At 38.1% G+C, this 13736-nt stretch overlaps 1 protein-coding gene across 1 annotated transcript in view; it reads right to left on the reverse strand.

Moving 5' to 3' along the window:
• Positions 1–2903: 2903 nt before the first annotated feature.
• LOC136856986 (uncharacterized) overlaps positions 2904–13736 on the reverse strand; it is a 423798-nt gene continuing 412965 nt past the window's right edge. Inside the window, exon 4 of the mRNA XM_067135313.2 lies at positions 2904–3901. Coding sequence (XP_066991414.2) covers positions 3730–3901 — 172 coding nt within the window. The 3' untranslated portion in view covers positions 2904–3729. The remainder of the gene's footprint in view (positions 3902–13736) is intronic.

Raw genomic sequence — 13736 nt, forward strand, 5'->3', positions numbered from 1 at the left:
AGCTACGACAGTGAGATGCACACCTAACTCTGGTATGCAGATGCTTGACTGCTTCCCACGGTGTGCGCACTAATGCAGATTTATTGAATTCGTTACACGTTGTTGGCATTAGACACACAATAATATTTCTTAAATTCTGGGGATCATTGTCATCCTTTTATCTCCCCTCGTAATCCTCAGGGAGACGAGATATCACTCGATTCTCGCGACGTGGTAAACTGTCTCCCCCACTTTAAATTTAGTTAAGGTGGCAGGGTACTTCCCCAAACAAAATTCACATATCTCTGCCCTGCTTCTGACAGATCTATCTCAGACACCCACTGCCACACCCAAGCTTCTGCGTGCTATTCGGCTTCGCGCCCATATGCTTGGCGTCCTACTGCGCAACATTACAATTGCGTTAAATATCGCATATCTAGTCATGAACAGTATGGTTCAATATGAAGAAGAATAATGAATGTGATATGTATTATTTCGTCGAAAAGGGTGGAAATAATTTGTTATGAAGGTAAAAATAAGAAGGTTGACGCAATCCAGGGTTAGTAATGTACTTGATACCATGATATGTGGTAGTTAATAGGTATTCCATATCCAACATGTATGAAAAAATATTATGAAATTTATAAGGAGTTAAGGCACTAGTAAATCATCGAGGTAATTCATTGTAGGGGAAGTTGAGTAGGATATTGATCAGAAATTAACCATATCTCTACTATAAATTGAACATTTGCTAACAAGTACACGACACTTATTCAATCCTATGCACAAGTATGATAAGTTTTTAATATATAATTCCAGATTGATTGACGAAGTCTTCATTAATGATACTCTATACCTATTTTAATAAATAACAGTATGTGAGGTGTTGTAATTGAATTAATTACCATGACGATAGATTTCATCAGACACATTATATAGTTAAACTAATTTGTAAGATTTATGAGACGAGTGATATCCATTTCAGTTGATAAATGGTAGTATATATTAATATAGAAAATAGCGCATAATGTGGTTGACTTAATACTTATATTTTTCCTGATGCATCCATGAAGCAGAATGCCTGAATAATAAATTTTATCCTCATCCTAAATAACCAAATAACTGAAAGAAAATATAATTACAAGATGAAAAGTAATTGATGCTGAAATATATTATTTCCCAAGAATATTTGTAAATATTTTCATAAACTTCAACTGAAGTTAGGGACATTTTCTTTCACACAGATAACTAATGAGTAATGATACAAATATAACGATGTGATTTCATTTCCATGACTTGAACCTTACAGAATTATTCCAATTTTGTATTGTACATAATTATTATTATTTCAACTTAATAAAAGATCTTTGATAATAAAAAGGAAGTTAATTAAAATGAATTTTCAATGAAGATAATTATTTTAATAGTATTTCATTTTTTAATTTCCTGGGTTTTAAATAAATAGATGTAACAAAGATATTGGCATTTCTGTTCATACTTTAGCATAAGCATCGTAGTCATATAGTCATCCGTAATTTAAGATATAGTCATAATTCTTTTGACAATAACTGACACTGGTGCGGTGGAGACGTCCATCGGCATTGGCGATAGATGAAATATCCATAGGTCAGAATACCTTTCGCAATTTCTACGAATCCACGAGAAGAAGATAAACTTTGATTGGAAATTGGACCTGAGCGAGCTAGTATGGATTTCTTCGCGAACCGCCTTGGACGCAGGAAGGGCGCAAAGAAAAATATTTTAGTTAGGGATTGGAATAATTTGTCTAGGAAGATGTTCGATGTTTTTTTCAAATTCTTTGTAATTATTTAAATAAGGATTAGGAAAACAACAGTTAGGGAATCTGCCACCTGTGCGACTGTCCATAATGCAGATCATTGGTGATTGATTGATTGATTTCCATTACGTCAGTTTTACGACCGGATGCCTTTTCTGACAATCCTATGTGGAGAGATGCATTTACTATTGCGTGTTTTTTGTTGTGATTTGTAGTGTTCTGCGTTGTATGTAAATGTACACGAACACAAACACCCAGACTCCGAGCTAGAGGAATTTACTACGTCCACTTAAAATCCCAGACCCTGCCAGAAATCGAACCCGAGGTCCTCTGAACCTAAGGCCACTAGACTGATGATTCAGCCATGGGGCCAAATATAATTCAAACTGTTCAATACAAATTTGATAATGGTTAAAAATACTGCAATTGAAAATGAATAAATAAAACGATGTAAAATTTTCAACCTGTTCATCATTTCTGACTACAATAGCCAATAGACGTTTCACACATAACCATAGTGGCTACAGCCTACCACGTTTTTTAAATTCGAGGTAGCGTCACCCCGATTTAGTTCGAATTTCCGGAACTACTAAATACGTACATTCCTACTCACAGGGTTGGCGTCAGAAAGAGTTTCCGGTCGTAAAGCTAGGACAAATCTACAGGGTCTCTCATATAAACCCTGATCGAACGCACGGTGTTTGTACTCTGCGCTACGGCAGCTGCAGTATGGGAGGAACGCGCATAGTTCTTGACCTTGCAAGCAGCCTGCACGTGTTCGACCTGACAAGCATGATTCGCCAGTCGGAATCTCGGCTGCTAACATGGTGAGACAGCTCCCATTGCAACACCGTGTTTTCATATCTGTAAGTTCTGATTTTATCTTAATAGCCTTTTGAACAGTCATAACTCCCGCTGTCTGTGTGCAAGGAAGAGGGAAATAATGATGAAGAGGAAGCAGGAGGTGTTTTCAGGTCAAAAGTTGATTCATGCATGTTTACCTAGATTTCAACAGGCATGTTTAAAAGCTGAGCTGCTAGGCATGCGTCTGACGTCCACTGGTAAGAGATTCCATTGTTGGGCTGCGGTAATGGTGAATGATTTCGTTACAAACGAACTACACGAATTATACAAACAATTTGTTTATTACAAATCATAGGTGATTTTATATGATACATTAATCTCCATGAATTGCTTCAGAAAAAAATTGAAGGTAAACAACACAGCCGTGATATTCTCTCAGAAAGAATATGGCATGTGTCTGTCTGGGAAGTATAATATGAACATAAACTTGATGCAAAAATATACAATGAAATGACAATCTTAAATACAATATTACTGGCTAAATAATTTTTGGTATCAACTGGAACTTAATCCTTCAGTTAGTCATTATTTCTTTTAAAATAATCAAAGGCTGGTTTCCAGCATTAAAATAAAATCCCATGCACATAATATATCTTTTTTGACTAAATCATACAATATTCACAATCAAATCAGTACTTATGCAAACAGGCTAGATTTATCTAGTTACGGTCATGACACAAAATTTAACTGTATTTTACGTATGCAGTTAAAAGTCTTAAGATTTTATGTTAATATTTATATTTAAAAAATTCATGAACAAACTCATCCAAGCATTCTAGTGCCTGTTACAGAACAAGGAACAGATATTTATACACGCTATCACAACATAATTTTAAAACCTTTTAATTGAAGCAGACGCTATCTGTAATAATATTTGAGCGTAGAATTAACACTTGAATAGTTCATTCTTAATCGCACCGTTTAAGACACTTCTTTTGGCACTTTGCAATATCGCCACAACTTATACATCATACAGTGAAAAATATATCATGTCTTATACAGTAAAAGCAAAGACAAACAATGTGGGATTTTAGGGAATTATTTTTTTTACACATAAGATTCTCGCAAGTTATCGTTCTATCAGTCATTTAGTGATGATTTTTGTCAACGTGTTCATTTGGTTTCATTAGTGCTGTTTCAAATTTGTTGGCTGCCACTTCGATTTCCTTCAGTACTTTAGCAGCCTCATCCTGCAGCCTTCCAAGTCGAGTTTCTTCTTCCAATAAGCGACGCTCAAGTGCAGAATAAAGTCCTCTCGATCTGTAAGAAAAACAAAAAATAGAAAGACATTACTATCGTAACCGAAGGTTAACATTGCCATAATTTTATGTAAGCGTTTCAAACAGTACAGACAAATGTGTTTCACTGGATTGGATAAAATCATATGAATTTATCCAGAGAGCTAACTTAATAGATCATTAGATTTGTATAAGACAGCATATTTTGTTTGCCGATATGTAGACCTCCAAAACCGACAATGAAGTGCGTTTAAAGGTGAAATTAAATTAAGTTTAATAGTGCATATAAATGTCTATTTGCATATACTTGAGATTAGTGCATGCATTTCAAATTTCGTATTTATTGTGTATGTTTTCGACTTATATTGATATTTTAACATGTTTCACAAACAGTATTCAAGAAAATGTAAAGTAGTTAATGATGTGAACTCTTTCGGCAATGAAACAATTCAGAGGGAACTGGCATTTATAAACAGACACTTCCAAATCATATCAGAAAAAATCAAGAAGCTAGAAACACGTGGATTGCGCCTTTGTGATTCCCTGGACATTATGGAGAACGTGAAGCGTGAAATGGAAGGTATCCCAGAAAACCTCAGACATTGTGATTTTTGTTTTTCATTAGGTTGTTTATTCATGATAATGATGTCATGTATTGGTGCGGCGGAATCACGAGAGTCTAGTAAAGGAATGTTACGTTTGCATTTCATACAACTGTTTAATAGCATGAAAATAAGTATGCATAGGCCTACTTAAAAGCTTATTTCACCACTTTTCCCAGCTTAGTTGCTTGCTTATATTGGTGATTTATACAGCATATAAATCTGATGGCTGTCCGCCTCTGTGGTATACTGATTAGTGTGATTAGCGGCAAACCCACGGAGGCCCGGGTTCGATTCCCAGCTCTGCCACAAAATTTGAAAACAGTGGTACGAGGTTTGGAACGGGGTCCACTCAGCCTCGGGAGGTCAAATGAGTAGAGGTGGGTTCGATCCCCACCTTAGCCATCCTGTAAGTGGTTTTCCGTGGTTTCCCACTTCTCCTCCAGGCAAATACCGGGATGGTTCCTGGCCATGCTTCCTTCCCTCTTCCGTGTCTATCCCTTTCAATCTTCCTATCCCCGCACAAGGTCCCTGTTCAGCACAACAGGCCGCCTGGGCGAGGTACTGGTCATTCTCTCCAGTTGTATCCCCGACCCAATGTCTCACGCTCCAGGACACTGCTCTTGAGGCGGTAGAGGTGGGATCCCTCGCTGAGTCAGAGGAAAAAACAACCATGGAGGGTAAACAGATTAAGAAGAATAAGAAGAATAAGAATAAGACGAAGAAGAATATAAGTCCAATGGCTACATATCCGTTCTATAGCATAGTTCTATTGGCACATTGGGAAGGATTTTCACATCGTGGTTGAATAACTTAATTCTAAATAATATATATATAGTAAACAGCTTTGGCAAATCCGTCCATCCGTTCTACTGGATCGATTTCCTTCATTTCTCTTTTATTCTCTCCGGAATGACCTGCCAGTGAATCATGAGACAACCGGCCCCGCCGTGTAGGGGTAGCGTGCCTGCCTCTTACCTGGAGGCCCCGGATTAGATTCCCGGCCAGGTCAGCGATTTTTACCTGCATCTGAGGGCTGGTTCGAGGTCCACTCAGCTGAGGCCCTATCTGATGGTGAGATGGCGGCCCCGGTCTAGAAAGTCAAGGATAACGGCCGAGAGGATCCGTCGTGCTGACCACACGGCACCTCATAATTATCAGGCCTTGGGGTTGTTGCGCCATGGGGTATGGGGGGGGATCCACGCGACATTGATAGGTCCCTAAGTTCAGCCAACTTTGAGTAATCAAAAAATCAAATCATTAAAATGATCTCTCCAATAATTGCAGGCGAAGGCTTATCCTAACCCGCAATACATTCTGTACTTAGCAGGTTGCTAAGCGACTAACACTTTCATTAATATTCTGATATACAGTATGTGTTGTTCATCCTTAGTAATGTCATTGCTTACAGCTATGTTTGATTACTACCTGTCAAGCTAGAGAGGATACACTTCCTCTGATCACGGAAGAATACTATTCCCAGCTAGATACTCTTTGATTCTCTAACCTTTCCCAGCTTCCAAATACTGTATATTCAACAGATGGCAGAGCATTCCTAATAACTGACATGCTGCTAAGAGAAAAATAGTCCAAGTACAAACCGACCCCATCATGACATACGACTTTAGACATTATCTGAGAACACCTATAGAAGGATAACCTAGCTGCACGAGAAAGAGTGGTGATATATCTTAAAGTTATTTGCCAAGCAAATAAGGCTCCTTCGAGACTAACCCATGAGCTTACAAGACAACCGCTCTACATAGAAGAATGCGATTAAAAATACCATTGCCTTCTCTACTACACAATAATAAGCTGTACATGAAGAACTGCAGGATAAAAAGGCGAATATATGGATAGATTTTTACCAAATAGACGGCATGACGACGTCAGAATAGATGAATTCTGATTACTTTTATTAAATGTTAATAAAACCATTGAAAAGGTCAGGCAAAACAATATGACTAAGAAAGGCATATCGAGACGAGTTATCTGACCTATTTATAACGAATGCTGCGGTGCAGCACGGGTCCTCTAATTAATAATAATAATAATAATAATAATAATAATAATAATAATAATAATAATAATAATAATAATAATAATAATAATAATAATAATAGCGTGTCCTTCAACGCCAAGCTTAGGGCATTATTGTTCGGTTGTACGCCCGGAAGCACTGTATGCAGCAGAATGCCTTGCAATGAACAGAAAAGGTCTGATGGAGAAGCTAGAAGCTAAAGAAAGAAAAATCCTGAGAAACATTCTTGGACCAATCAAAGAAAATGGTGAGTACAGGAGACGACACAACAGCGATCTGTACCAGCATATGGAGAGGATAACGGACACGATTCGGAAAAGGATAATTAATTTTTATGGCCATATAGCACGCATGAGCACACAGAGACAGACCAATAGGATCTTTTCCTACTTTCTTAACAAGCAAACCAAGGTACCCTGGTTTATCGAAGTTGAAAAAGACCTTCAAGAAATAGGAATTACACTCGAAGACATCCAGAAACGTGCTCCTCTCCAGAAAAAGCTCTAGGGATACAAGAGGTTCCAAGAAAGGCCAAAGTTGAAAACAGGCAAGAAGTGGACTGATGAAAGAAAGGAGGCTCACAGAACAAGAATGCGTGAGTACTGGGGAAGAATTAAAGCTCAAGGATGCAAACGGTTGAAATAACGTGGTCCACAGCAGGCCGAAACGAAGAAAGAAGAAGAATAAAAGAAGAAGAAGAAGACCGTGTGGCCTCCATAGAGGTCTGGTACAGGTCTTTCGAGTTGACGCCCTATAGGTGACCTACGCATCTATGAGGGTGGGGCCCTGCCTATGTTGAATTCTAATGTCTAAGACCCTCTCAAGAATCGAGTTCGGGACCAAAGGCCAGCATACCATGGAGCCGGACAATTCGAGTACGAGAAGAGGTTAGTTCATCGCTGGTCAGAGAAACTGTGGTCTGAAATTTTCTGTTACTCTCCGAAACGTGTTGCAGTGAACACTAACAGCTCGACAATCTTTATCCAGGTCATTGCCAATTATAGGAATATTGCTGATCTCTCCACTCGCTTTACGAGTGAGAGCGACCTTTATAAGGGCGATTACCGCTATGATCACCGGGGTAATTCAAACACCCTTGAAACTGACCACCCGTGCAACTCAAACAGGCTAGTCCTGACCGTCACTGCAACTTAATTACTGGGCTTTACATTTAATGTAGAAAGTCTGACTTCAAAACAGAACATAACGTAAATAAGAGAACTGAAAGAAAAAAAGTGAAATATTATAACTCGATAATAAACTGCAGGTGTTTAATCCTTTGCACAGCTATGTTTACCGCCTGTTCGGTATTACAATGAGATTTACGAGCACGATGGATGCCAGACCAGAGTTTACAAACCTGGTTCCGACACGTTTTCATTTATTTATTTATTTATTATTATTTATTTATTTATTTATTTATTTTTGAGGGCGAGTACCTGAGAGTCCCAGGGCGGAAACTATGCCCCTTCACCCATCTCTTTCCGAAAAATGCCGATGAGTCGGAAAAGTTTCAGGTTCTACACTGGCGGGGGTAAAACGATCTCGCTGAGAGGCGATATTCACCTCCCGTGAGAGAAGAAACCCCTCTTTGCTGTGGAATGAGGTCTAATTTTGAGTCGGAAAGCTATTTTCAGAGTGGTGGGAGAAACTTCCCTTCTTATAACAAACGGTTTCTTTCAGGGGTTTAATTTTGAAGTTATTTAGTGAGAGAAAGGGTATAAAAGGTTGAAAAGGCCGAAACAGATTCCTATTTCATTACAACAGGTCGTAAGTGAGCCAAGGGTCGCGGTGTTTGAAACTTGTGTTTGGCGTCTTGGTTCTACTCTAGAATAGAGTAGGATGCCAGGGTCGGTTGAATGGCTAACTAGGATTCTAGCCTTGGTCATCTTTACTATTTTATTTATCTGAGATCTAACAGTCAGAATACGAAGTTCTCTTCGTATCTTCCTGTTAGATTTGGAAAGCGGAGTTTTAACAATATAGCCCCAAGCCTCACAGCCATACAGCAGGATGGGCCTGATTCATGCCAGGCAAATATTTCTCTTAATACTTGTCGAGATATATTTATTTGCCAGCAGAGGTCTCAGAGCTTTCATCCGCGGCATGGTACACTGTAAGGCTTGTTCTATATTGTATCTCCAGGACAGTTTATTGGCCTTGTTCAGTTAATTGGTAGAAAGAAACTCGGAATGACAAGTTCGAGGGCATGCCGAACCAATCAAATGTGAACAGCAGCATTGGCGCCGCTGCAACGGGAGACGATCATGATTGACAGACGCTATCACAACAAACAACTCTCCGTGTATAAACACAGCAACATGACTAACAAACACACACCGTGTTATTAAACTGGGAACGGACTGTTTTGTGAAATTCTGCATTTGTATATTTTTAACTGCTGTTAAAATTAATGTATTCAGTATAAGCCCGTAGATACATGTGATTCAATTATGTGCTATACATGCTCCAAAAACGGTATACTCTATATCTCGAAATTTCGGTAACTCGAAATAAAATTTACCTATCAAGGTGATTCGAGATCTCGAGGTTCCACTGTATATTTTTTTAAATCAGAAAATGAACTTTCCACTTCACATGAGGGAAGGGGACATTGTGTAAGAGCAGCTAGCTCTGGGGGTGAAACCTGATGGTAGTGCTACGTTTTTCCCTTCTATAACAGCAGCAGTGTCCAAAGCATCCTTCCACCTGGGATTCCTCTGCATTATACTGTGAAATTTGGCACTGATTTCATCTCCTGTAGCTCCATTAAGGTTAGCAATGGTCGCTTCCACCTCATGCACAATCCCTGCAGCCTCCACAAGAGGTAATTCTCTCTCTTCCTACTGCTTTATTTTTGAAGGTGGCTGTTCAAACTTGGAACTGGTAAAGAAAAGTAACGAAGTAGAGATGGGTGGAAAAATAGGATTTAAAATCTCAATATTTGTTGTTTTAGGCACTCAACATGCAAATATCTTCAAAATAGGCATCAATGCACGAAATATGCATTTATTGGCACTATAAAACACATGTACTTCCTCCACAAATCGACTGAAACAGATTTTAGACTTATGGGCCTACAATTCTGGGTTGAGGATAAAAACAGGCATTTATGACTGAATCCTCGCCTTAGTCATACCCCAGCAGCTTCCGTAGTGTCAGAGCTATGGACGAGACTTGGACTTCGGTGGAAGCTACATTTTGTTCTGGTCTGAGCCGAGAGACGGATACAAAATGACTGTATCCACCAGAAAATGGCAACAGGCGGGACACCATTATCAAGAAAAAATATATAAAATAGACACAAATGATTCGATCCTTCGCTGCCTCACGGAGGTGGACTGTTGTTAGGATTAAACACAATATATATTTTTTTGCTAGTTATTTTACGTCGCACCGACGCAGATAGGTCTTATGACGACGATGGGACAGGAAAGGCCTAGGAATGGGAAGGAAGCGGCCGTGACCTGGTGTGAAAATGGGAAACCACGGAAAACCATTTTCAGGGCTGCCGACAGTAAGGTTCGAACCCACTATCTCCCGGATGCGAGCTCACGGCTGCGCACTCCTAACCGCACGGCCAACTCGCCCGGTAAACACAATACTAACAAAAATGACTAATGAATAGGCCGTTCGCTATCTCACGAACTGGGCTACTGATAGGAATACACACATCTAACTTCTGTGATTTGAACGTGTAACAAAATTGTGAGCAAACCGCAATCAATCAATCAATCAATCAATCAATCAATCAATCAATCAATCAATCAATCAATCAATCAATCAATCAATCAATCAATCAATCAATCAATCAATCAATCCTGATCTGCATTTAGGGCAGTCGCCCAGGTGGCGGATTCCCTATCTGTTTTCTTAGCCTTTTTTTAAATGATTGCAAAGAAATTGGACATTTATTGAACATCTCCTTTGGTAAGTTTTTCCAATCCCTAACTCCTCTTCCTATAAAAGAATATTTGCCCCAATATGTCTTCTTGAATTCCAACTTCCTTCATATTGTGATCTTTCCTAATTTTAAAGACATCACTCAAACTTATTCGTCTACTGATGTCGTTCCACGCCATCTCTCCACTGACAGGCTCGTAGGATACCACTTAGTCGAGCAGCTTGTCTCCTTTCTCCCAAGTCTTCCCAGCCCAAACTTTGCAACATTGTTGTAACGCTACTCTTTCGTCGGAAATCACCCAGAACAAATCGAGCTGCTTTTCTTTGGATTTTTTCCAGTTCTTGAATCAAGTAATCCTGGTGAGGGTCCCATATACTGGAACCATACTCAAGTTGGGGCCTTACCACGGACATATATGCCCTTTCCTTTATATCCTTACTACACCCCCTGAATATCCTCATAACCATGTGCAGAGATCTGTACCCTTTATTTACAATTCCATTTATGTGATTACCCCAATGAAGACCTTTCCTTATATTAACACCCAGGTACGTACAATGATCTCCAAAAGGAACTTTCACCCCATCAACGCAGTAATTAAACTGAGAGGACTTCTTATTTGTGAAACTCACAACCTGACTTAACCCAGTTTATCATCATACCATTGCTTACTAACGTCTGTGTGTTATACATCAAAAGAAAATTATATTATTTCTTTCATTAAGTCCTTTATTTGCGCAAAACAGTTACTTATTCGAATCACGGCCGTTTGGATGCGTAGCTCTAACTAGCGCAGCGAGGGATCCATTCGGTCGTGCTTAGGTCATTGCAGTTAACTGCATTCGCGGCAGATGGCTCTATGTAAATATTGTCTCTGCCATGGCCGTCTCTGCTGATATATTGTCTATATTGATAAGTTGTCTATGCAGATCTTTCTATGTGATATCAAGTTAGCACCAGAATGTAAGTTCTTGCTCTATGTTGGCTTTAACAAGCCATGTACTGTATGACAAAATTATACAATCAGAAGTCATTACAGGTGCTTCCAAGAATCAGGTAATTGATCTACGTAGGACTGGTCTGGTGTCTACTGACAGTAACCTGCCTTTCAAATTCAAGGGAGGCAGTTTCTGTTATGTCTTGCTTTCCCAATGATCATTAACAAAGCACAGAGTCAAAGTTTTGACAAAATAGTTAACTTATTTACTTCTTTCGGTGCGTTTTCAGCCATGGTCAGTTATATGCGGCATTTAGTAGAGTTAATCTTAGAGCGATGTCAAAATTAAAATTGTAACTACACCATATCAGGGTCAGTTCCCCGAAAAAATAATATAGTTACAATGAAATCAGTCAATGAATAGCACAGTCAAATGCAATTATTTACAGTGAACTGTAGCGTGCTTTATTAAAGTGAATGAAACATGACTCTTACAAGCATTCACAACAAGATTATCATAGGACAAGTGTAAAGGTTCAACAATTCTATATTTATTGTCACAACGAAAGTGTAAGTTTAAAGGTAAGTAATTGGTCTTCCGGAGTTAAATATATTTTACTTTACTTTTCTTTATCACCAGTTTCATTTTTAGTCTTTGTTCGCAGCGATCGCTGCGACAGACCACTAGTTATAAAATAATCCTAAACGCTATAATAATAATAATAATAATAATAATAATAATAATAATAATAATAATAATAATAATAATAATAATAATAATAAACAATTTAATAAGAAGCTCACCGATGACTCGCTGATTTATATAAAAATCTGCGACTTTATAAATGTTCTTTCTATTTTTCTGTATTGCACATATCTCTCTTGATTTCTACTTTGTGCTTTATTTTGACCTTTTATATTTATTCTGTTTTGTAAATTATTCGTTTTTTCATAATGTTACCTACTCGATTTGTGCGCGGCTTAACTCGTACCATAAGCTAAATAAAATAAAATGTTCTAATTACACTTTCACAAAGAAGATAAGTCTTCTCAGTTTTAATTACTCTGTGGATGGGTTGGCAGTACTTCATGGGGATCACTAAGTACGTAGATGTTAATATAAGGAAAGATCTTCACTGGGGCAATCACATAAACGGGATTATAAATAAAGGCTCTAGATCTCTTCATATGGTTATGAGGATATTTAAGGTTTGTAGTGACGATGTAAAGGAGAGGGCATGTAAGTGACTGGTAAGACCCCAATTACAGTACGGTTCCAGTGTTTGGGACCCTCACCAGTAATATTTGGAAAAGATTCAAAGGAAAGCAGCACGTTTCGTTCTGGGCGACTTTCATGACCGTGACACGCGATCTGGGTCAACAATTGCAATACCTCCACATCATACATCTGCCTTCAGTAATTCTTTCCTTGTGTCGGGCGCTAGAATATGGAATGCTTTACCCCCTGAAATTAGAAATTGTTCCTCATTAATTACCTTCAAAAGACAGTCTAAAGATTTCCTCTTGAATACGTAGGCTATATCATGTAGTTATGTGTGAATGTCTGGAGTAAATAGTTCCCAAATTTTACATAAATTACTGTTATATTTTATGATTTCCACCTAGAGTAGTTAATATTGAATTTATTTTTCTAAATTTAGACTTAGGATGTAATCTTTTAGTTTTAGAGTTTATTAAGTTATATTACTATTATATTATATACACTGTGTTAAGTTTGAATATTAAGTTTGGATTCAGTATTAAGCCGCATAATGTGGTTAAGTGTAAGAGAGGGCCAAGAGCCCTAACTTCGCCACAAATAAAGACATCAATAAATAAATAAATAAATAAATAAATAAATAAATAAATAAATAAATAAATAAATAAATAAATAATAGCGTTACGAAAATATTGCAAACTTTGGGTTGGGAAGACTTGGAAGTAAGGAGACGAGTTGCTCGACTAAGTCGTATGCTACAAGCTGTCAGTGGAGAGATGGTTTGGAATGACATTAATAGACTAATCAGCTTCAGCGGAGTTTTAAAAGTAGGAACGATCATAAAACGAAGATAAAGCTGGAATTCAAGACTACATGATGATGATGATGCTTGTTGTTTAAAGAGGTCTAACATCTAGGTCATCGGCCCCTAATGGTACGAAATGTGACGCTGGTGAATGCCAATTTAAAAGTTCAAAATTCAAAACGTGATGATGAAGAATGAAAGTATAAATATGAATTAAATAATCAACGGAGCCAACTCACAATACTGAGGGTTAAAAATGTTTTCAGAATCGATCTACTGACTAGAATTCAAAGAGAAGACGATGAACAATCATTATGAACTCAAAACCATCAGTGGATCCGACCCCCAA

Source organism: Anabrus simplex, chromosome 1, assembly GCF_040414725.1.
Source record: "Anabrus simplex isolate iqAnaSimp1 chromosome 1, ASM4041472v1, whole genome shotgun sequence".
NCBI classification, from domain to species: domain Eukaryota; kingdom Metazoa; phylum Arthropoda; class Insecta; order Orthoptera; family Tettigoniidae; genus Anabrus; species Anabrus simplex.